The 23,256-nt window shown below is 46.4% G+C and overlaps 1 protein-coding gene across 7 annotated transcripts in view; it reads left to right on the plus strand.

The window, feature by feature from the left end:
* SLC38A12 (solute carrier family 38 member 12) overlaps positions 1 to 23,256 on the plus strand; it is a 49,313-nt gene that overhangs the window by 20,861 nt on the left and 5,196 nt on the right. For all 7 annotated transcript variants that reach the window (XM_075169705.1, XM_075169706.1, XM_075169711.1 and 4 more), the window contains one exon: positions 12,090 to 12,183. In XM_075169705.1, the coding sequence (XP_075025806.1) occupies positions 12,090 to 12,183 (94 nt within the window). The remainder of the gene's footprint in view (positions 1 to 12,089; positions 12,184 to 23,256) is intronic.

Consider the following 23,256-nt stretch of genomic DNA (forward strand, 5'->3'; position numbering starts at 1 on the left):
CCTGGCTCTGCAACTCCTCTGCTGTCCTTCCAAGTATCACAAACCAACCGTTCAGCTCTCCTGCATCTATCCACTTTGCTGCTTCCCGCTTCCCTCCTGCTTGTTCAGATGCAATTAGGAGATGCAGAATAAGGGGGAGCCAGGGGTCAAGGAGGCGGTAAAGTGATTACAAGATACTGCAAATGGCTGTGCCATAAATACGCCAGTGATGAAAAATTAGATGCCAGTCACCTCGAGGTTATTGCTGGCCTCCATCTTTCTCTTGTGAAATATGATAATGGAAGTGTATTTACCCTGGAGAGTGCAAGCTTGCCGCTGGCTATGATCCTGCACACCCCAGGTGTGCCAGGGACTGCAATCCTTGCACCGAATGACTTTCTGAAAACCCTTTGTGCCTGGATTTCTTCACTTTAAGAGGAGGAAGAACTGGTTTTCCAGGATGTTCTTTCCAAAGTGGAAAGTTCCTAGGGCTCAAAGATGGGCCAGCTCTAGAAACAGACTGCGGTCCTGAGTCAGGGAGAGGAGAGCAGCACCCTCCGGTACAGCCTCGCCGTCCATGTGCTACTTCTGCCTTGACCTCCCAGAGCTGCACATAGAGGCTGCTCAGTTGCTGGCTGGTCCTTGGTGTGTTGGATGCCCAGCAAGGTCATAGCTTGCAAGGACATCAGCTGGGACAAGTACACTTGTTTGCTGGATGGGCAGTCAAAAGCAAGCTGCTATCAGCTGGTGCTGGACTAGAACATTTGAAAATCCCTGGATTCACTAAACTAAGTAGCTTTGGGGATACAGGTGCTTCTTTCCATCTCTTGCAGAAGGCACAGGAACTGTGAGTGGCAGCGTCCAGCTTAATGGGTACCATGGGTGCAAGTGGGTGAAATGCCACTTGCTTCGCTGGCAAAAAACAGCCTGGCAGCAGCTGAGCTCTTAATTCCTGGGGGATACCTCCTCCTTGTCTTAAGGTACTGGGGAGAAAAGTGGGTGAGGGCTCCTTAGTGCCAGCAATATGCTTTGTGTGAGTTATGACTATAAACTTCTGCCAGGTGTCCCGAGAGTGGCACGTTAATTACCGGAGCTGCTGTGGCAGCAGATGCTTGCTGTACTCAAAGGGTAACTGCCCTTGTTTCTTTATCTATAAATATTCCTTGTGGGATGTCTGGCGGTTGCATCCTCCCTCTGTTGTGACTTCCTGACTCTACAGGGGATCTGGAGGTTAAAATCCCTCTTGCCTCTCAACTTCTTTGAGCAATCCTTGTTCTGTTGCTGGTTTATCTCTTTTCAACCAACTTGAAGAGGTTCATAATAGCTTGTCTGCTGATAACTTGCTGCCTATCAGCACGGCCCCTGCTGCAGCCCTGCCTCCAGCCTTGAGAGGCTGTGGATCTTCAGCTTTTTCTTCCCCCCTCCCCCCCCAGCTCTCCAAAAAGCTCCTTCCTGAACAATCAGACTCCTTTCATGTATTTATATTTGTACTGTCCACTGCAAGGGGTAAAGCTTTACCAACGAAAGCTTGGATTGCCGCCCTCACTGATGTGCCATCTGGCTCTCTAGCTTGAGATATGAGCTCATGCAGGAGAGAAACATGGCCTTGTCACCCTAGCGAAGGGGAGGAGAGATGGCACAGGGGGCACCATATTGCACTGGAGACCCTTTTCCCTTGATGTGTTTTAGCTGAAAAGCACTGAAGCCCTGGCATGAGCAACTGGACCCTGCCGCTGGGTAGTATAGCAGTTGCGACAACTTGAAGTGGATGCAGAGGAGCTACCAGAGGCTGCGGGTAGGCATTGGTGTAGCTGCAAGTAGCTCTGAAATGTTATAAAGCTCTGCTTTCTTTATCTAGGAGTCCCAAATGGGAGCGGGGAATGCACCTTGTATTTAATATTTCTCTCCAAAGTCAGCCCTAAAAATTCCCTGAGGATGTGAATAGGAACACTAATTCATCAGAAACTACTCTACTGAAGATGATTCTGAAGGTCTGGTTCAAGCTTCCAACCAGGGATAAAACTTCTGACCTGCATCAGTACTGGTAAATCAAGTTTTGGTTTTGGTTCTTTTCTCCTAGATGTCTCTTTAGACACACTCTAGAGGAGAGTACCTGAGGTGGGAACAGATCAGCCAGTCCCTGGATCTCCTAACATCTTGTTAGATCTCCATACTTGCACAGTCTTGTTTTGTTATATTGTTTTGTCTGTCCCTTCAAGTGCTCATCTGGGTTGTGAAATAGCTCTGAGCTCGGGGATGTCTTGCAGAAGCAGAATGGGTGTCAGAATTGCCACTCCTGACAGTATGCATGAAATGTCTGCTTTTTCCTACCGTACTCAAGGAGACTTTCCTTGTGTCTGAGCACTGAATCAAACAAAGTTGCTTCTGGGAAGTGCTCGTTCAAGAGAGCTTGTGTCTTCCTGTCATCATCTTGCTTTGTAGTGGGAATGCTGTATACCCATAGTCCTGTATAAAGCAATCAACTCTCAGCTTTCCAGCCAAGGTGGCAAAGTCTGCCAAGGAGAGTCATCCATTTTGTTTTGTCAGCTTGCTTACATTAGAGTAGGATTATTCGCTGTACTCTGTCTTTGGGGCAAGAGATACTGTTGCTCAACAGTTGTGAAACCTGAACATCAATATCTGCAGAGGTGGAGTTGGTACTATCCTGAAATGAAGTTTGTGTGAGATGTTGGCGCTTCTTCATCAAGGGGAAGCAAGAGCCTCCAAGGAAGGATTTGGTTTGGGGTGAGTTCTGAATGAGGGTGAGGAAGGCTCTGGTTCTGAATGAGGGAGGAGGGGGAAAAGAAAAGGAAAGGAAAGGGTGGTTGGGGTCTCAGCCCAAAGACAGCTGTTTAAGGAGAGAGCACTGCAACATCTCTTTCCCATCTTCATATTAAAACTGAGGGATCCTTGGCCTGATATGAGACTTAACTTTGCATTGGTATGATAGCCCTGTGCCACACAAATGCATTTACCCAAAACCTCTCAAACTCTTTTTTTGCTCTGCTTCTGGAGTATTTGCTGCATTTAACAAGGTTAATCTTCATGGTCTCACTTTGCTCAGGTAAACACCCTGCTTCTACTCAACTGTCTGAAAGTTTCCAGGCTCTGAATCAACAAGAAACAGTAGCTACTGTTTTTAATTCACTACTCAGCAAGCGCCAAAGACAGATGCAATTCTTACAGATGAGTTTGTGGAGCATAAAAACAAGCAAGTTCTGATGACAGTTATGAATGAAGCTTGTTTTCAGATGGTCTTCTTGCAAATATATGCAGGCACTAGCCATAATGCTGTAACTACTGCATCTAATACATGAATCAGCTACATTTGGGATGCTAATTGTGGTTCCTGAGCCGTATTGCCTTTTTCTGTAAAAGCTGCATGCTGGTAAGCACATGAAAGCTATTGAACTGTACTGGTTCAGAGTGAGATATGGACCCTTCAGGTCAATAAAGGACCTGTTTAGTCAATACAGCCCTCTGACTGGCTTAAAGCATGTTTATATGGTCTGAAAGACTCTTGGTATTAGCTGGCCATCACTTAGTGGTTGAGAGCTCTCTTGATGGTCCTCTTGGCTGAAACTAAGCTGATAAGATGACCAGATGTCCTATTAGTGCTTGATCTTACTTTTGCTTTTTTAAGATAAGCCAATAAACAAGGTTATGTAACCAAGTTTTAACATAAGAGCTTTAATAAAGTATACTTTTAGAAATATATAAATATATATAAAAATATATTCTAGGCAATGGTAAGCCCCAGCTAGTTTCCCCTGTGGCAAGAATACTTGAGTTGACCTGCCTGCTTTTCACTTTGAAATACTAAGAGCTGACAGGTGCAGAGGCTGGGAAAGTGGTGTCAGCTGAGTAGCTGGCTAAGAGAAGCTCCCAAACCTTGGTGCTGGTACTGTTGTGGCTTGGCTTGGTGGGAGGAATGGATTTGAAGACCCTCCCAGGGGGTGAGCAAGCTAGCGTGCTGCTCATGGCTCCTACTAGCCCGCAGGGCAGAGTGTGATTCAGGGTGACAAGCTGCTGTTCTTTCCTCTACACTTGCTGGCTTCTAATTTTCTGACTGGAAATGTCAGTAAAAGCAGGAAAAACACTGTTTTTTTGGTCACTAATGTGCTGGATCTTCATGCTGTAAAGTAAAGAATTTTGCATCTGTTGCATTTATTTGCTGTGGGGGGGTTCCACGTACCCTCTGCAGAAGCCTGGTGACTTGTCTAGCCTTTCCTGTTTAATGGAGGAGCTTGGAGAGAAATTAGGGAACCACTCTTTAACAGCCAGTCTGTGCAAAAACACAGTAAAGGTTTCTTTCTCTCTGCCATCCTGTGAATATAAACAGCATTTGATAGATCTGATGCTCCTTCTTAGCCAAAGGGAGGATTTCCTTACCTTGCTTAAGTTTAACAATGAATCAGCCATGTACACCTGCTTGTTTCTAATAGGAAACCACTTCACTGGTACAAAAATCTTTAATCAAAGTAGACTATGCTCATTTTGCCTTGGATTAATTTGCTGAAGCTTAGGAAGAGAATGATAAACTCCTAGAAATTATCTCAGCTAGCTCAAGAGGTGAACTGGAGAACTTGGGAGAGCTTTTTGATGTGCCGGAGCTCTGCATATTTGATTTCTGGCAGGGCTGACTGGTGCAGTTTTCTATGTAGGTTTTGGATTGTTTGAATAGCACATGTAATGAAGCACTTTGTAAATTATATCCCTCTGGGGGAGACTTGAGCTTGGAGAACATCAGGTGGAAAGTTTGGGTATATGTCTGAGGTGCTTATTTGGGCTTACTTTTTCCTTAGGGAGAAGTTATGAAACTAATTAACTTAATGGGTTGGAAGAGCATTTAGGTGTCTGGCACAGTGAGGTAGAGAAAGTAGACATCCTCCTTCTAAGCATCATCGTCTCTTTTCATCCTTTTGGGGATGTGGGGTTTTTTTTAAATAGGCTTCCTGGCCTTGGGACTCTTCTGAGGGTTGATGATGAGATTAGCTGTAATCCGGGGACTGAGTCCTTGCCCCTTGTGTCCTGGTTATTGGTGAGGAACTGATCCCTCTTTCCTGACCTGTGCTGAATACTGAATACTGTGGAGCTCTACACAATTTCACTTTGAAGTGATATTAATCTGGCTGTTTAATGTCCTCTTCTGCCCTGCCTTTCTCCTCTCAAGCAGTCCAGTGTGCGCTGTGGCTTCCCTTCCTAAAAGTAGTTGGCACAAATCTTTGCAAAGCAGAGCAACCTCATCTCGTTCCAGGCCTTAGCATTGTTTGTATTAATCTGTGGATATCCATCTTGGTTTGCTAATGGACGTCAAGTGGAAAAGGTAATACATTTCTGTTGCATTTGAATTCATCTCTCACTTGGTTCCTTTGGACCAGCTCCAGGATCTTGTTAAGAACAGAAGACACTGATCATCATAAGGGATGGGAGGGGAATCTGACTATTCAGGCACAACGACTTGTATCTCTTCCCCATGAGTTGAGCAGTGAAGCCCATAGGGGAGGGGGAGAGTTGAAAGAGTCGCTCAATGGATTTAGTTGTTTTAGATGCCTTGAGCACTGAAGAATAACTGCAGAAAGTGGAGTGTAACATCCAGAGGAATTCCTTATGCTTCATTAGCAGTTGTTGGGGAGCACGTAGGAGACCCAGGTTCTTGCAGCACCTAATGATGCTTTTGATGCTTTTCAGCAACTGAGCCCCAAATCCACCTTAACACAGCTCTTTCCTCAATGCTTAAGACAAATCTAGGTTTCAGACCCAGCTGCTTCGGTGCTCAGCGATCTTGTGTCAATCCTTGCCATGGTTTGAGGTGCTGTTTTGCTAATTGGTTCTGGTGCATTCTAATTTGCAGAAGACACCTGTTCCTTAATTATCACCATCCTTCATCTGTCTCTTTCTGTTTCAACTCTTTCTGACACATGAGCTTATTAACATGATTTGAAGGGAGGCTGTGTTGAGCAGTGTGTGTGTTGGAGGGGAGGTTGAAAGATATTACTCACAAACTTAAGAATAATTTCCAGTAAGAGAGTTGGTGTCTACTTGGTTCACTCTGGGTCCTTGACCTACATCTCTCTTTAGTATAAAGTTTATTTAGTCCTTTGAGGTTTATGCACTGTCCTAGGATGGAGTGGCAGTCTGTAGAGGGCAGGACAGGGTGGAAGGAGAATGGAGTTAAGCTCGAAAAGGAATAAGGAAGGAACAAGAAGGAGAAGATTAAAAAAGACTTGTAAATGGCTGGTTTGCTTCTGTGTTAAAACTGAAAGTGTCTTAACTCTTAAGGCTGGTTTAGCTCTTAGTCTTGCCAGTTATGCCTGTGTTGTTGTATTCTATGCGATTTCAGCGTTTCCTCCAAGGATCCTCAATTGCGTCACAAATCTGAATTCTGTGCGTGCTTTCTGTCCCTTTTTCCTTTTCCGTCTTTCTTCCTTCCGTCTTTCTTCCTTCCGTCTTTCTTCCTTCCGTCTTTCTTCCTTCCGTCTTTCTTCCTTCCGTCTTTCTTCCTTCCGTCTTTCTTCCTTCCGTCTTTCTTCCTTCCGTCTTTCTTCCTTCCGTCTTTCTTCCTTCCGTCTTTCTTCCTTCCGTCTTTCTTCCTTCCGTCTTTCTTCCTTCCGTCTTTCTTCCTTCCGTCTTTCTTCCTTCCGTCTTTCTTCCTTCCGTCTTTCTTCCTTCCGTCTTTCTTCCTTCCGTCTTTCTTCCTTCCGTCTTTCTTCCTTCCGTCTTTCTTCCTTCCGTCTTTCTTCCTTCCGTCTTTCTTCCTTCCGTCTTTCTTCCTTCCGTCTTTCTTCCTTCCGTCTTTCTTCCTTCCGTCTTTCTTCCTTCCGTCTTTCTTCCTTCCGTCTTTCTTCCTTCCGTCTTTCTTCCTTCCGTCTTTCTTCCTTCCGTCTTTCTTCCTTCCGTCTTTCTTCCTTCCGTCTTTCTTCCTTCCGTCTTTCTTCCTTCCGTCTTTCTTCCTTCCGTCTTTCTTCCTTCCGTCTTTCTTCCTTCCGTCTTTCTTCCTTCCGTCTTTCTTCCTTCCGTCTTTCTTCCTTCCGTCTTTCTTCCTTCCGTCTTTCTTCCTTCCGTCTTTCTTCCTTCCGTCTTTCTTCCTTCCGTCTTTCTTCCTTCCGTCTTTCTTCCTTCCGTCTTTCTTCCTTCCGTCTTTCTTCCTTCCGTCTTTCTTCCTTCCGTCTTTCTTCCTTCCGTCTTTCTTCCTTCCGTCTTTCTTCCTTCCGTCTTTCTTCCTTCCGTCTTTCTTCCTTCCGTCTTTCTTCCTTCCGTCTTTCTTCCTTCCGTCTTTCTTCCTTCCGTCTTTCTTCCTTCCGTCTTTCTTCCTTCCGTCTTTCTTCCTTCCGTCTTTCTTCCTTCCGTCTTTCTTCCTTCCGTCTTTCTTCCTTCCGTCTTTCTTCCTTCCGTCTTTCTTCCTTCCGTCTTTCTTCCTTCCGTCTTTCTTCCTTCCGTCTTTCTTCCTTCCGTCTTTCTTCCTTCCGTCTTTCTTCCTTCCGTCTTTCTTCCTTCCGTCTTTCTTCCTTCCGTCTTTCTTCCTTCCGTCTTTCTTCCTTCCGTCTTTCTTCCTTCCGTCTTTCTTCCTTCCGTCTTTCTTCCTTCCGTCTTTCTTCCTTCCGTCTTTCTTCCTTCCGTCTTTCTTCCTTCCGTCTTTCTTCCTTCCGTCTTTCTTCCTTCCGTCTTTCTTCCTTCCGTCTTTCTTCCTTCCGTCTTTCTTCCTTCCGTCTTTCTTCCTTCCGTCTTTCTTCCTTCCGTCTTTCTTCCTTCCGTCTTTCTTCCTTCCGTCTTTCTTCCTTCCGTCTTTCTTCCTTCCGTCTTTCTTCCTTCCGTCTTTCTTCCTTCCGTCTTTCTTCCTTCCGTCTTTCTTCCTTCCGTCTTTCTTCCTTCCGTCTTTCTTCCTTCCGTCTTTCTTCCTTCCGTCTTTCTTCCTTCCGTCTTTCTTCCTTCCGTCTTTCTTCCTTCCGTCTTTCTTCCTTCCGTCTTTCTTCCTTCCGTCTTTCTTCCTTCCGTCTTTCTTCCTTCCGTCTTTCTTCCTTCCGTCTTTCTTCCTTCCGTCTTTCTTCCTTCCGTCTTTCTTCCTTCCGTCTTTCTTCCTTCCGTCTTTCTTCCTTCCGTCTTTCTTCCTTCCGTCTTTCTTCCTTCCGTCTTTCTTCCTTCCGTCTTTCTTCCTTCCGTCTTTCTTCCTTCCGTCTTTCTTCCTTCCGTCTTTCTTCCTTCCGTCTTTCTTCCTTCCGTCTTTCTTCCTTCCGTCTTTCTTCCTTCCGTCTTTCTTCCTTCCGTCTTTCTTCCTTCCGTCTTTCTTCCTTCCGTCTTTCTTCCTTCCGTCTTTCTTCCTTCCGTCTTTCTTCCTTCCGTCTTTCTTCCTTCCGTCTTTCTTCCTTCCGTCTTTCTTCCTTCCGTCTTTCTTCCTTCCGTCTTTCTTCCTTCCGTCTTTCTTCCTTCCGTCTTTCTTCCTTCCGTCTTTCTTCCTTCCGTCTTTCTTCCTTCCGTCTTTCTTCCTTCCGTCTTTCTTCCTTCCGTCTTTCTTCCTTCCGTCTTTCTTCCTTCCGTCTTTCTTCCTTCCGTCTTTCTTCCTTCCGTCTTTCTTCCTTCCGTCTTTCTTCCTTCCGTCTTTCTTCCTTCCGTCTTTCTTCCTTCCGTCTTTCTTCCTTCCGTCTTTCTTCCTTCCGTCTTTCTTCCTTCCGTCTTTCTTCCTTCCGTCTTTCTTCCTTCCGTCTTTCTTCCTTCCGTCTTTCTTCCTTCCGTCTTTCTTCCTTCCGTCTTTCTTCCTTCCGTCTTTCTTCCTTCCGTCTTTCTTCCTTCCGTCTTTCTTCCTTCCGTCTTTCTTCCTTCCGTCTTTCTTCCTTCCGTCTTTCTTCCTTCCGTCTTTCTTCCTTCCGTCTTTCTTCCTTCCGTCTTTCTTCCTTCCGTCTTTCTTCCTTCCGTCTTTCTTCCTTCCGTCTTTCTTCCTTCCGTCTTTCTTCCTTCCGTCTTTCTTCCTTCCGTCTTTCTTCCTTCCGTCTTTCTTCCTTCCGTCTTTCTTCCTTCCGTCTTTCTTCCTTCCGTCTTTCTTCCTTCCGTCTTTCTTCCTTCCGTCTTTCTTCCTTCCGTCTTTCTTCCTTCCGTCTTTCTTCCTTCCGTCTTTCTTCCTTCCGTCTTTCTTCCTTCCGTCTTTCTTCCTTCCGTCTTTCTTCCTTCCGTCTTTCTTCCTTCCGTCTTTCTTCCTTCCGTCTTTCTTCCTTCCGTCTTTCTTCCTTCCGTCTTTCTTCCTTCCGTCTTTCTTCCTTCCGTCTTTCTTCCTTCCGTCTTTCTTCCTTCCGTCTTTCTTCCTTCCGTCTTTCTTCCTTCCGTCTTTCTTCCTTCCGTCTTTCTTCCTTCCGTCTTTCTTCCTTCCGTCTTTCTTCCTTCCGTCTTTCTTCCTTCCGTCTTTCTTCCTTCCGTCTTTCTTCCTTCCGTCTTTCTTCCTTCCGTCTTTCTTCCTTCCGTCTTTCTTCCTTCCGTCTTTCTTCCTTCCGTCTTTCTTCCTTCCGTCTTTCTTCCTTCCGTCTTTCTTCCTTCCGTCTTTCTTCCTTCCGTCTTTCTTCCTTCCGTCTTTCTTCCTTCCGTCTTTCTTCCTTCCGTCTTTCTTCCTTCCGTCTTTCTTCCTTCCGTCTTTCTTCCTTCCGTCTTTCTTCCTTCCGTCTTTCTTCCTTCCGTCTTTCTTCCTTCCGTCTTTCTTCCTTCCGTCTTTCTTCCTTCCGTCTTTCTTCCTTCCGTCTTTCTTCCTTCCGTCTTTCTTCCTTCCGTCTTTCTTCCTTCCGTCTTTCTTCCTTCCGTCTTTCTTCCTTCCGTCTTTCTTCCTTCCGTCTTTCTTCCTTCCGTCTTTCTTCCTTCCGTCTTTCTTCCTTCCGTCTTTCTTCCTTCCGTCTTTCTTCCTTCCGTCTTTCTTCCTTCCGTCTTTCTTCCTTCCGTCTTTCTTCCTTCCGTCTTTCTTCCTTCCGTCTTTCTTCCTTCCGTCTTTCTTCCTTCCGTCTTTCTTCCTTCCGTCTTTCTTCCTTCCGTCTTTCTTCCTTCCGTCTTTCTTCCTTCCGTCTTTCTTCCTTCCGTCTTTCTTCCTTCCGTCTTTCTTCCTTCCGTCTTTCTTCCTTCCGTCTTTCTTCCTTCCGTCTTTCTTCCTTCCGTCTTTCTTCCTTCCGTCTTTCTTCCTTCCGTCTTTCTTCCTTCCGTCTTTCTTCCTTCCGTCTTTCTTCCTTCCGTCTTTCTTCCTTCCGTCTTTCTTCCTTCCGTCTTTCTTCCTTCCGTCTTTCTTCCTTCCGTCTTTCTTCCTTCCGTCTTTCTTCCTTCCGTCTTTCTTCCTTCCGTCTTTCTTCCTTCCGTCTTTCTTCCTTCCGTCTTTCTTCCTTCCGTCTTTCTTCCTTCCGTCTTTCTTCCTTCCGTCTTTCTTCCTTCCGTCTTTCTTCCTTCCGTCTTTCTTCCTTCCGTCTTTCTTCCTTCCGTCTTTCTTCCTTCCGTCTTTCTTCCTTCCGTCTTTCTTCCTTCCGTCTTTCTTCCTTCCGTCTTTCTTCCTTCCGTCTTTCTTCCTTCCGTCTTTCTTCCTTCCGTCTTTCTTCCTTCCGTCTTTCTTCCTTCCGTCTTTCTTCCTTCCGTCTTTCTTCCTTCCGTCTTTCTTCCTTCCGTCTTTCTTCCTTCCGTCTTTCTTCCTTCCGTCTTTCTTCCTTCCGTCTTCCTTCCTTCCGTCTTCCTTCCTTCCGTCTTCCTTCCTTCCGTCTTTCTTCCTTCCGTCTTCCTTCCTTCCGTCTTCCTTCCTTCCGTCTTCCTTTTCTAAGCAGAAGAAACAAGACTTGGTGTAAATGATGGCCTCAGGTCAGAATACATCTTGACGGAGCAATGTGTGAAACCAAGGGTTCTCTCCTCTGGTCCCCTTCTGGGTTTACTTTGGTCATCTGAGAATACTTGTGATGCGAGGCGTTTCCAATTTGCCTTGCAGATATTCTGAAATAGTCTCAAAAAAGGTTTCTTGAGGTTGTACTAATCTTAAAATAGCTTGGATTCATTTCTGTCACTGACTCTGCTGGGGTCGACAGAGACCTTGAGGCTCTGCATCCTGCCCTTTTGAGTCCCAGTTCTTCCCTTCTGGTGACACCTTTTTTCAGAACTGCTTTAAGAAGTCATGGAAAAGAGCAATGTGTAAATATTAATGTTGAGTATTTGTCTTTAAAAATCCCTTAGGGATGCTCAACAAATCTGTACCGTGTATGCTGTGGCTTTCTAGATACTGCTTGCTTGCAGCTTTTGGACCTGTTATTATATCGCTAGCCTGTACCATCCCATGGATCATGGGCAGGGTTGTCTTCTGTAACACCCATTCTGTCTCCCTGTCACAAGTGGCTTCTCTCAGTTCATGTTCAGACTTCGGTCAAGGTCTGTTGTCTTCCTGCAGTAAAGCCTTTCCTTTTCTGTCTGGACTAGGTAGGGCTCTGAGTGCTGCTCAGAGTATACAACTAAGAGGGCAGTGAAGAAAGATCTCTCCTCAGTAAGAGTGTCTTTAATTTCCACACTGAAGTTCATTCTTACAAGTATCGCTTTGATTTCTACCTCACCCCGCCCCTCACTTTGCACAGGTTTTCAGCTTCTAAGTCAACAGCTTAACTGTTACACTATAAGTTTCCCACTGTAAAACAAGCAACTTAAAGCATTCTGGGCAGACCTGGCTGCATTGCTGTTCAGCCTGGGACACCCCGAAGCTACCCCATCGATGTTAATGTGAGCAGACTGGTCATGGCTATTGCTGTCCAGACCTAAACTGAGCATGTACCCAGACAAAGAGGCCACAGTTCAATATTTAATGTTCCAGAAGGGTGCTCTGATATCTTTTACTGAAATGTGTCAGCAAAGGCATGCTGTAGCAGTGATAGCAAGCGGCTGAGAGCCAAGAGGATCCTGTTTTCTGCTTCTGCCCAAGGCGTGTTCTCTGATACCAAGCAACTTGCTTGACCCCCTGTGTCTCAGCCAACCTAGCTGTAAAATTAAGCAACAAAGAAAGCTCCATGACGAATAGACATGTCTGGAAGTGAACTTTCAAGACGAGCTTTGCTTTACTGATAAATTTGTCGTACTAGCAGAATTTCTGGTTTTTAACCTAATGTGTGTTTTTGTTGTCCTTCCAGGCAGCATTTGCTCTCCTCCTGGGTCCTTTCACCTTTTTCAATGTGCAGAAGACCAAGTATCTTCAAATCATGACGTCCCTCATGAGATGGATAGGTGAGTCTTGGCAGAGTCTTGGCCACCTCTTTATCATAGATGGAATCCGAGTCATGCTACCAATGCTTTTGCTCCCCCCTGCCCAAGATATTGTTGTTCAGAAGCAAGTGCTTGTCAGAACAACCTCTTTGAGGAGGATTGTCCAGGCCTGATAAATCTTTGAGGAAAAGAATGAAATTTCTGATCAAAACAAAACAAATTGTTCTCGATCAGACATGAGCTGGTAGATGAAGTTTTCATTTGGTTTGTATGAGAGGCAGAAGGGATTTGGAAGAGTCTCCTGGGTGGGGCCTGACCGTGATACCTACCAATTGCTGTTCAACAGTAAGTTTCTCATTCTCTCAGCGTGTGTACAACAGACTTTGAACAATCTTTGTTTTGATCTGAGAACAAAAGGCACTTCTGTCAGACTTTCTGCCCTTAGTTTTATCATGTTTGCATTTTTTTTTTCCTGGGTCTTGCTGTAGCGTAGGATGTGCTGCATTGGAAACCCCCAAACCAATGTGTATTGTCCTTGGGAAGCTCTTGTGAGTCCTCTCCAAAATCTTACTGCCAAGAACTTCTGGGAAGACAGATAATTCCCTTAAGGCAAATAAGATTTTTTTTTTTTTTTTGCATTGCCTTTGTCATTCAAAGATGCAGCTGCCTCGCATCTGGCTTGTATGTGTACATGCTCGTAAAGGCTGAGAGGGGGGTGTGTGTTATGGAGGCTTATGTTGAGGTTTGTCTTGTCTTGTGTAACCTGGACAGAGTAACTGATATTCAAGGCTAACAGAGAGGGTGTTACAGCACCTGCAGCATTTCTGCAGGTTAACAGTCTCCTGGTTCATGGGTCCAGACCATTCAAGCACAGAATTAGCTCTGTTTATACCTATCATTGACCTGGAATAGGAAGAAAAGCTGATTCTCAGACTATTTCCCACCACACACACGTTTGACCTGAATTCAGCTGGGGTGAGTGAGTTCTTTTCTGTGAGTTCGAAGGTCTGTGATCCTGTTTGGAAGTGGCTGGCAGTCAGTGTAGAGGAATAGAGATCCTCTGTTCTAGAGAACATCTGAGATGGGGTCAAGCAGTCGTCACCCAGGAAAATGAGGTTGGATTTTAAGCCCTCAAGTCTCAGATGCTGAACAGCTTGAGTTAACAAATCCTGACCTTGGGTGGTGTGAAAATCCTGAATGTTTGTTTTTCCCATTTGTTGTCTGAGAGCATGAAAGGTTTGAAAGCTCCCATGTTCTTCAGAGACAGAGGTTATCTCATTAAGGGGTATTAAAGGAAGTTGGGTGTTTGAGGGTTTTTTTTGGGGGGGAGGGGGGCGATGTGTTTGTTTGGTTTTTGTTTTTTAAAAAGAGTAATCTCTGCTCAGCTCACTGGCCTGCTTCCAGTCACCCTGCCTCCTCTTTCCTGGTAAAGACATCAGTCAGACCTCATCCTGTCTCTGTGACAACCTGACACCTGTGTAATCTGCCATTGGTTTCCCTTTAACCAGCTCCATCCAGTATGAGGATTGCTAAACCTTGGTGTAAAGGCAGAACGGCTTCTCTTTTTCATCACTTGATGGAGAGGGACAAAGGCAGTGTTTGGAGAAGTGTAGGGGAAACTCATGCTTTAGCCTGATTGATTCCTGCGTCAGCACTCTGGGGAACAGCTGCCCCGGATAATGATATTTAATGACCCTGACAGCACCTCAGTGGCTACTTAGAGCAACAGATTCCGTATGTCTACAATGAGGGATAGATTTATTAGGAAAGGTGATTTATCAAGCAGCCGTGTGATGCAGGGAACAATGAAAAGCTCTTGCTGCACATTCTGGGGTAAGGATGGATCCCGTACTGTTTAGATTTATCAAGCTGGCTTCTCCCCTGTCCTCACATCACCACTGTCCCCTCCTCCAAAAACAGGGCTGTGAGTTAAACATGGGTTGGTCTTCTCTTGGTGTTTAGAGAACTTGGGTTTTAAAGAATGGTCTTGGCTTGTGTTTTGTGGTCTCCTGAACTTCTCCTGCCTGAATGCCAGTGGCTAGATGTGGACTCCTGTCCTGCTATAATCTGTGCCTTTTCTTCACCTTCCTTTAGTTGATCTTAGCCACGTGGTGCTGAAGGTGGTTCCCTTTTGCCAAGCACTCTGAGCGGCAGAGCTGAACACTGGAACTGCCAGCCTACCTCTTTGTTTTGCCGGGTAAAAACTTTCCACACAGACAGTGGCTTATTAAGCTTACCTGTGCCTGCCGGTCTGGTGTGGATGGGAAGCTGACCCATGCTTTGCATCGTGATTTGAAAAAATTAGGCCTATTTGAGCTGGGAGGCCAGTACAGGCTTTGCAGTGCGCATACTGCAGGACCCACCGTACAGCCTTTTCCCCAGCCTGGTGAAAAGCCCCTGGATTTTGGAGCAGCAGTGGCTGATGTAAGGCTGCACTGCCGCAGGTGTACTGGCAATTCAGATGACAGTGGCTGAGAGGATGGTTCTTGGCAGCAGGGAGAGCTAGCTGTGTGTGAAGGTCATTTCTGCTGGTGTTTGTAACAGTGTCGGCCTTGCCTTTGAAAGTTGCTTTCCCTCTTTCTCCTGATCTAAGTGATAATCAAATGTCACTAGCCTCTTTCCAGAGCCTTGTGCTCATCGCAAGCAGCACATCAGCTAACAAAGCCTACAGCAGTCTCTTTCCACACCTCATGGACAAGAAAAATTTCATTGTGTCTCTGAAAAATGCAGTCTTAAACACTGGGACCTGAACTGGAAATTAAAAACGGGCTAGTTCAAAGAATGTGGAGATGCGGCAGGGATCAGCCCTTCAGCTGGCTGTGCTTTTCCTCCCAGGGTAAGGGACTAGCCAGGACAGGCACCTCTGAAGTCTCTAAAAGGAGAAAGTTGAAGTAGGAGCTTGCAAGCCCAAGTGCCGTACTGCTAGAGAGCCCAGACATTGTCTGGGCCTACTGAATACGGAGAGCTCATCTGGAAACAAGGCTGGCATAGTGAGGCATTTCCCTGTCAGGACTGATAGGAGCACAGAGGGTGGATCTGCGTCTCCAGGTGGAGTGGGACTGATGGCAGAGAGAAGGCTTCCAGAGCCATCGAGCTGTTGGCAGTCTTCTGAAGAGTAACAGCTTACATACTTGGCTGCAAAACTGATTGCCACCTCGCGTGGGTGAGTGCCAATGGTTAAATTCAATGCAGCAGTGGGTGCTTGAACTGCTGGCCTTATCTGTGCTTAGAGATCTCTGTTCTCAGGAGCTGGCAGGTGTGTAAAGATTTGCCTGCACAAGCTCTCATCTCTTTCCCAATTGTAAAAGCTCCTCAGGCTGCTTCCTCCTACTCATGCCCAGACTGCCTCGGGAGACTGAGTACAGTCACCCTAAGGGGTGTGACAGGGAGCCTGTTGTCTGTGCTTCCCTGGAGAAAGGGCTAGTTGGGAAAAATCACTTGTTCTAAATCCTGGTAATGGTGCTTAAGGTGAAGCCTTGATTTGAGTTAGGGATAAAACCTTGCTGGCTCGCCCAGCTCTTGAGCAAGGATCCTCAGAGCAGAGACAGGGCCCAGACTGGTTGACCAGGTGAGTACAAATCAAATCGTCCCCTTGGGGTAGGGAGGGTTACTTCCCCAGTCTGTAACTCCTTCCTTCCTTTCAGCTCCCTTCCACCTCAGCCTTGCAAGTATGGAGCTGTTATTAGCCCAAGTCCTTTACCAGTTTTGGAGCCTGCTTCTAGGTCTCTTATCAGGTTCTTGGAACAGGGTGTCTCCTGCAGAAGACGAAACCAACTAAGCCATCAATAAATTAGAGCTGTGGTATTTTCAGTTCTGCTGTTTGGACTTCAAGCGCTTTTATTCCTGGAGGGTTTAAATATGAGGTGATGGATTGCGCCCTAAAGAGACTTGAATATCTAGCTGTTTTTTTCCCCCTCCTTTCTTCAGTCCTGATCAAGTGGGTGGTGTTAGGGGTAAGCTGCTGGAGGGCACGGCACAGAAAAAGCGGCTGAGCCAGGCAAGTCTGATACACCTCTCAAAGCAGAGGGGATACAGCTCACTGGGGCACAGTCCTACCTCTTTAGTATTGGATAATAACTGTCTAGCAGCATCATGGGAAAGGATATGGATTAGGAAAGATAACAAAAGGACAGGGCTTGTTGGAGGTCAGCAGCAAACATTGGGCTATCATGTATTAAGCAGCTAACCTGATTAATTGCAGCCTGAGATGCCCAGCTCTATAGGTGAAGACTGTTGGCTTTAAAGACATTGGTAGCATGATTATAGTTATTGTTGTTGAAGAGTCTCTGGCATGTTCCCAGACAACTCCCACATGGGACATTTGCTCTATGTGCTGCTCTTGATGCTGTATTGTAGTTTTTAGACAGTATTGTATTTTAATTGAGACATTTTATAGAGGAAGAAACTCCTAGGTTTGGTTGCTGCAGGCTCAGTTCTCTCTCCCTGTAGCACAGTCAGATCATACCACATCCATTCAAGTAACTGCAGCCCTTGAGCCAGATCACTCCCAACCCTGCCCAAACTATGATCTTCCAATTATATGCCCAGAAATAAAATCTCTCCACTAGCTCTTTCCCCTGGCCAATAAGATGGAGGGAAAATGGACAAGAATAGCCAGGAAATGTGTGTTAAGCTCTTTTTTTTTTTTTTTTTTTTTCCTCTCCCCCATTCCCTCCTGTCCCGTCCCCTCATCCTGTCTCCTTCCAGGGTGCTTGATAGAAGGCTTCTAGGCGAGAAACTAGGAGAGGGCTCTCCAAAGCATGCTGGTGAGGCTGACTTTCCTTATCTGTTCATTTCTCTGATATTTCTGCTTCTTCCACCAAAACCCTGCTCTTTACAGGACTCCTCAGCACTTCTCTGCAGAGAACTGGTCTCAGACCATCTCACTTTGTGAGCAGGTTTCAGCTGCTGTAGTAACTGTTGCTGCCATCCTTAGCAGGCTTAACCAGCCATGCTGGAGTTGATTCATTGAGAGTCACTCTGCTATGTCCTTTCAGCTGCAGCTGCAGAGACTGAGAGTTATAGCAGAGGCTGATATAGGAGAGGATGACAATTATCTGAAGTCCTGTATTTCCAGTCCCCTGCAGAGAGATTAGTCTGCCAGTGTCCACAGTCCTCAAGGTGGCCTCTTTTCTGCATCAAAAATGGAGCTTTCTGCAAACAGCTTAAGGAGGGACCAGTTCAATCTCTGCCCCTTTCCTTTCACAGAGCAGGGCATATGGGAATGGCAAGGAAGAGGGAGTTGGATTGTAAATCAGGACACTGTTGCACATTCATTCTTCAATGGAGTTACTTCATGTTCTTGCATCCCTTTTGGAGCTGCTGCCACAGCCCAGGGTAAATAATTCACTAAGAGAAGTGAATATATTTATGAAGAGTTAGTTAAAAGGCTGTGCTTCTGTCATGCCTACTTTCAGAGTTGTCAGCTGAGGAGCTCATTTTAGTGCTGTTTGTGGGGGGCAGTGGGGTGAAGCAATGCCTGTGTGAGTGAAAGAGTCTTGTTAGCTTCAGATGCAGATGGAGAGTGACATGCGGTGCTGGATGGCACCACTGAGATTCTGCCTGAGGAGTTGACATTCCTGAAAAGAGCACTTTATCCCAGCAGCAGGAGACAAACTGATAGGTCTGAGAGCTGGAGAAGGGGAGCTGAAAATGTAAGGACACATTCAGCCTGGTGAATCAGTCCGGATGATGGTGCCCACACAGGTTTTCAGAGTGAGTGTGGGGCATGCAAAGCTGCTCTCTGTTCAGAGTGTGTGTTGTTGGAACAAGATGATGACAACTTTGCTGGGTAGGGCCCAAAGCAGGATGGGGAAGGTGTGGCTAAGGCTGCAGAGCACCTAGATTTCATGGGACATGGGTGTTCTGCACCCAGTGCTTTCCAAAGCATGCACAGCCCTAGCTCAGGCTCATGGTGACACCAAAGTGTGTGTTATTCCCTTCTCATATGGAGAGAGAAGTGACTGTCAAAGCTAATGGACCAACTTAACAGCAGAGCTCAGAGCTGAGTCCTGGTTGCTCTGAGGCTTTATGGTGCTTCTGCCAAAGATGACCAGAGGAGAGAGGACGATAAACTACACAGGTAATTTTCCACCAGAAGCAAACAAGCCTTGCTGGCTGCTCTTTCTTTCCCATATGTTGAGATAAAGCATCCGTGGTAAACACCAGAGTGCAGAGCCGTCTTTCTTCCTGTGAACTGTTACTGGTATGCAGGTGTCTGTGGAGACCAGCTGATGTGGTCTGAGAGGGGGCAGCTCCACCGGTTTCACAGCAGGAGTTGTTACCACAGTAGGGGAGGCTGCTTGTAAATCTTGGTTATCGTGTAGCAAACTCTGCCTCAAATGATTAAGGAAAGCAGAGAAATGATGCCTTTACAGCAGAGAAGCCCTGCTGAACCGCTTTTGACAACCAAAAAGTCCTGGTGGTACTTTTTAATAAAGTTTCTCTTTGTGAACATAATGGGCTCTGCCTGGCCCGAGGCCAGGGCAGCAGTAGTGTCTGAGATGGTTGCAGCAGGAGCTAGCCAAACCTGGCAGAGTGGGTGAGATGGAAGGGGGAGTGGAGGTGCCAGAGGGGCTTTTTCTTGCGTTCCTGGTAAGCTGCATCACACTTCTGTGATCTTAACGTGCCCCACATGTGGCTATGCTTCCCCTGCTGTATGAGCAACAGTCCCCTGCCATGTAGAACCCTGCCTTAGGCTTTGGGGCAGGGAAGGTAACATTGTCCCTGCAAGTCCCTGCTCTCCATTAGAGGAAGGAGCCACACTGATGTCCCACAGCTTTTGTTCATACCTTTCTTCTGGGAAGTAGTTTCCCTCCTCTTCTCCTTCTGACACCTCTCCAGAGAATTGCTGTCTTCTATGAACATATCCATCTTGCTTTCCCCACAGTATCTGCACTCATAAATCCTTCATCTTCCAAGAGATGGTGTTTTAGGCTCTGTCATTGTCAAATCTGATCCTTAACTACTCCAGCTCCCACATGTGATGAAGCAAACCTGGTTTTCATGTTATCTCTTTACTGTCATTTCATATAGAAACCTCCTCTGAAGGTTGGAGAAATTTATCGGTTGCTGCTCTGGAGTTTACAGAGAGCTAGAGGTCACGAACAAAAGATGGGATATAGCTTCTGCAGGAGAAACTGGGTAAATGAGTTTTAAATTTAAGAATCAATGTCTTAATTTCAGATACTTTGTCTTGCCAGCATGGTGACCTCCAGCAGTGCTTTAATACTACAAATGCTACAGCATCCATAATGCCTGGGAATTCCAGAGTTGCAGTGGGCTCTTAAACTTGCCGAAAACACTAACAGAAGGCAGCTGGCTCTGAGGAAGGGCACCAGCATCCTCGAAAGACATCATCAGTAGTGAAGTAGACAACACAAGTGTTGGCTAGGGATGCAGAAGGTAGGACTGTCTTGACATGATGCTGTGCTGTTCAGTATGTACAGAGCAGATGCTCTTGCTTTTTATGCCCTCTCTCCTGAAAAAGCTGCCTAACGTTAAACGGAATGAGATCTGTTCCTCTGTTTGAGTGGTCTGCTGTGTTTTGGCTTGATGGAGGATCAGGATCAAGGTTAAGGTGGGGAGAGATCTTCCTCCTTCCAAAGAGAATGGGCTCAGGAAGCTCATGAACACATCCTCCTCTTGGAATCCATCATGCCACCTAATGTATGAAAAGGGAAGCAAGTGGCATGCATTGTGAAAGGGTAATTCATTATCATTATTTCCTGGCATATTGATTCTCCGCTTCGACAAGAAAGCTCTGTCACACCGTCAGCTGGTGGTGACGGATGGCCCTGCTGCAAACGTGTCAGCAGCACAACACAGCGTCTGCTTAAACAAATGGCTGTGGGTGGGGGTAGGGGAGCAGCCAGGCATGGGCTGCTCCGCTGATAGCGGGGTGGTGTGGCTGCACGCCATTGCCTCTCTGGATCCCTGGAAGGGATGGCAGGCAGGTATGGTCATGTTCTCGCCAGGCTTTCCTCATGGAAGGAGGAATGAGTGTAGGGACACAGTTAGAGATGATGTGGCTCAAGCTGTGGTGAATGGGTATGCAATATCGTTCTTCCTCCATCTTTACCTTTCTGACTCTTAACATACAGGTGTCATGTAACCTTTGTTCTGTTTTACGTTTTGTTTTCCCCAGTGAATCTTTTACTTATCCCTGGTTTGTGGCTGACTGCCCCCATGCTTTCTAGAGCCAGTAAAACCATCCTTGTTTTAACTGGGACCAATGCTTTGAAGGTCAAAGTTCACTCTTGATCCTGGAAGGCAACACCTGTCTCTGGCCCTCCTTCCTGGGATCACAGAGGTTATCCAAGGTCATGGTTCTGCAAACCCTCACTTTTCAGCTCGCTTCGCCCTTGCCAAGCTACCTCTTTCTGAATTACATGACGGAGCATCTCTTTCCTTCCTGTTTCCCAGCGTGGTTCAGTTCAGGATCTTCTCTGTTATTTTCCACATGCCAATAGAGAGACAGATGTGGGGCACCAGGTGAAACATCTCAAAAGCATAGTGTCTTGCCAGGGGTGCAAGGGAAGGTTAAGCCAGAAACTTATTCTGAGCATCTGTTCTTCTTCCAGGTACCTACCATGATGGGGAAAAACATGTTTCAGCCTTGGACAACTCTGTCTTTTTTTTTTTTTTCCTGCAATAGCCTTTCTGCAGAGAGATGAAGCTCATGCACAAGACAGCATTTTTCATTTACAAAGGTGTTTGCTCTGACTCTGCAAAACAATCCTTAAACTTAGAATGGCTAAATTATCTTCACTGCTTCTCTGCAGCTTTGTTACGCTTCTATCAAAGCTCACAAAAATCTATTTTTTAATATCCCCAGAATTCCATGTTTTCCCAAAGTGCTCTTATTTGGATGTGTGCTCATTCATATTCATCATTCTTCCACCTGCAAGAACCATAGGAGAGCTGCCCTATCTCTGAGTCGAGCAGGATGGGCAGCAGTAGCTGTCTGCAAGATCTGCTTTGTCTGAGAAGAGCCAGTGTTTGCTCCTCAAAGAGGAGGTTTGTAGGGGAGGCAACTGGGCAGCAGTGATGAGATTCATCACAACTTTTCTTTTACGCATACCCCCCCTTTTTTTTTCCCTCTCACAGCTTCACTTACATCCTTCAGTAAGAAGGATGCTCAAACATCTAGAGAAGAGAAGATGAGACAAGTAGAAGTGTCCTCTGTGCCTTGCTGACTGCAAAGCCTCTCTGTGGTGTGCGTTTGGAGTGGGTCTGACACTGTTGAAAAATCAGGACAAGCAAAACCCTCGATTGCTTTTTAAGCACTTGTATAAAACAAGATTTAAAAAAAAGTTTTCATGTAACCTACTAACAATCCATGGTGGCATCTCTGTTCACTTTGCTTTGTGGCTGTGGGTGCTGTTGGTCATGGTATCTGAAGGTGTTTCATCCCTGGAGCACGTTGCTTATCTCCTCTGTCCTGTGTGTAGAGGAACAGATCGAGGCATTTTTCTGTGAATTCACATCTGACTTCACCAGGGTCCTTGTGGTGAAGGAACGCTGTTGGACAGTTGAAGTGGCAACTGTAGGTGACTTGAAATAGTGTGGTGTGACTGCCTTCAGACTGCTGTCCCAGGGAGAGGAGAATGTGAGGAGGAGCTTTTTGTGTACCTGCAGGATCCTGAGCTGCCTCGTCTGCTCAGAACTGCCTGTCAGTCAGAGTCTGTCATCTTCTTTTCATCTTGATTTGTCATCCAGCATAACTAGGTTTCAGAGTTTCATTTTTGGGCTTGCCTCCTCCCAGGGACGGGCAGATAAATCAGGCATGCAAATGTTTTAGTTCTCCTGTTCCAAGAGTGAGACACTCTTCTGCTGCAGGGAGTAAGAGAAAACACAACCATTGGGGCAGGGCTGCTGTTGTCTTTTCTGGGGCTGGAATTGTGCAGGGGAGGCTTCCAGTTTACGCAGCACCACCACTGTCAAGGATCATGCATCTGCAGAGCACCATTGCTAGGGCAGAGGGAGCACAGCTTGCCTTGTTGGAAACAGTATCAGTTTAGATCTTAGTATTGGATTATCACTCCTTGTAACTTTGACTTTTAATAGGTTTAATTTCTGAAAGAAGTATTTGAGGAAAAACAAAGGTGTTATGAATTCTAGCTTCTTAAACAATATACTTCTATCCATTATTTAGGGAATCCACTGGAAACCTGATCTTCAGTGCTCCCTACTAGAAAAACACATGCTGGGGCAGAGGAGACCCTGTGGGTCTCTAACTGAAGAGATGCTCTGAGGATGGGGTGCAAGCCTGGGGGTTCCCCTGAACTGGTCCTGTTAGTGCTGGTGTGGAAAGCGGAGTTTTGAGCCAATGGCAAGAGTGAGTTGGTGGATGGAAATAGTTCACTCTTCACTCTGCTGAGCAGAGCAGGCGGAGATTTACTGTCTAGTGTGCAGGGGAAGAGGTGTGAGACTTCTGCAGTTACACCTAGTCCAGATAGAGGAACTGCTCAGGATTGGGCTTCAGAGGCTGACCACCTCTCCCAAGTGAGAGGGAAAGGAACTGTCTCAGCATATTTCCAGAGCTGCCTAACCTGTTTTGTCTTGTGCTCTGGGCACCTTCTCTTCCTTGTAGCCCGTGCAAGCCTGGGGAGTGCAGCTGGAACACAGCGCTCTCAGACTATCTTGCTCTAGCAGATATGGCTGGCAAGCGTCTCCTCTCCGGGGAGCAATGGGGGAGGCATAACAACTGTACCTGTGTTCACAGTGCACCTCACTTGCTGGCTTGAGTGAAGGCGAGGGGAATTGCACATCCCCAGAGCAATGAGCTGTTGCTTTCCATAGCCCTCTGTGACTGCTCCTGGGGAAGTAAATAGAGCCCAGCACTCCCAAAGTGGCCTGGCCCTTGTGGTGCCATGAAGGTGCTGTCATCTCTCCAGTCCAGTTTTCACGGACTTGCCCTGTCACTGGGAAACAGTTGGAAGCGAGAGGTTTCCTGAGGCAGCACGAGGTAAAATGCAGCGCGTGCTTGGTAAGGGCTCAGCACGAAGCTTGTGTTTGCCGCAGGAAAAAAAGGAGGATTGCTGTGAGAGGAGAAACTGGGTTTTGGAGAGTGCTGGGAGTGCGTGGGAGGCA

This window comes from Calonectris borealis, chromosome 20 (genome assembly GCF_964195595.1).
Source record: "Calonectris borealis chromosome 20, bCalBor7.hap1.2, whole genome shotgun sequence".
NCBI classification, from domain to species: Eukaryota; Metazoa; Chordata; class Aves; order Procellariiformes; family Procellariidae; genus Calonectris; species Calonectris borealis.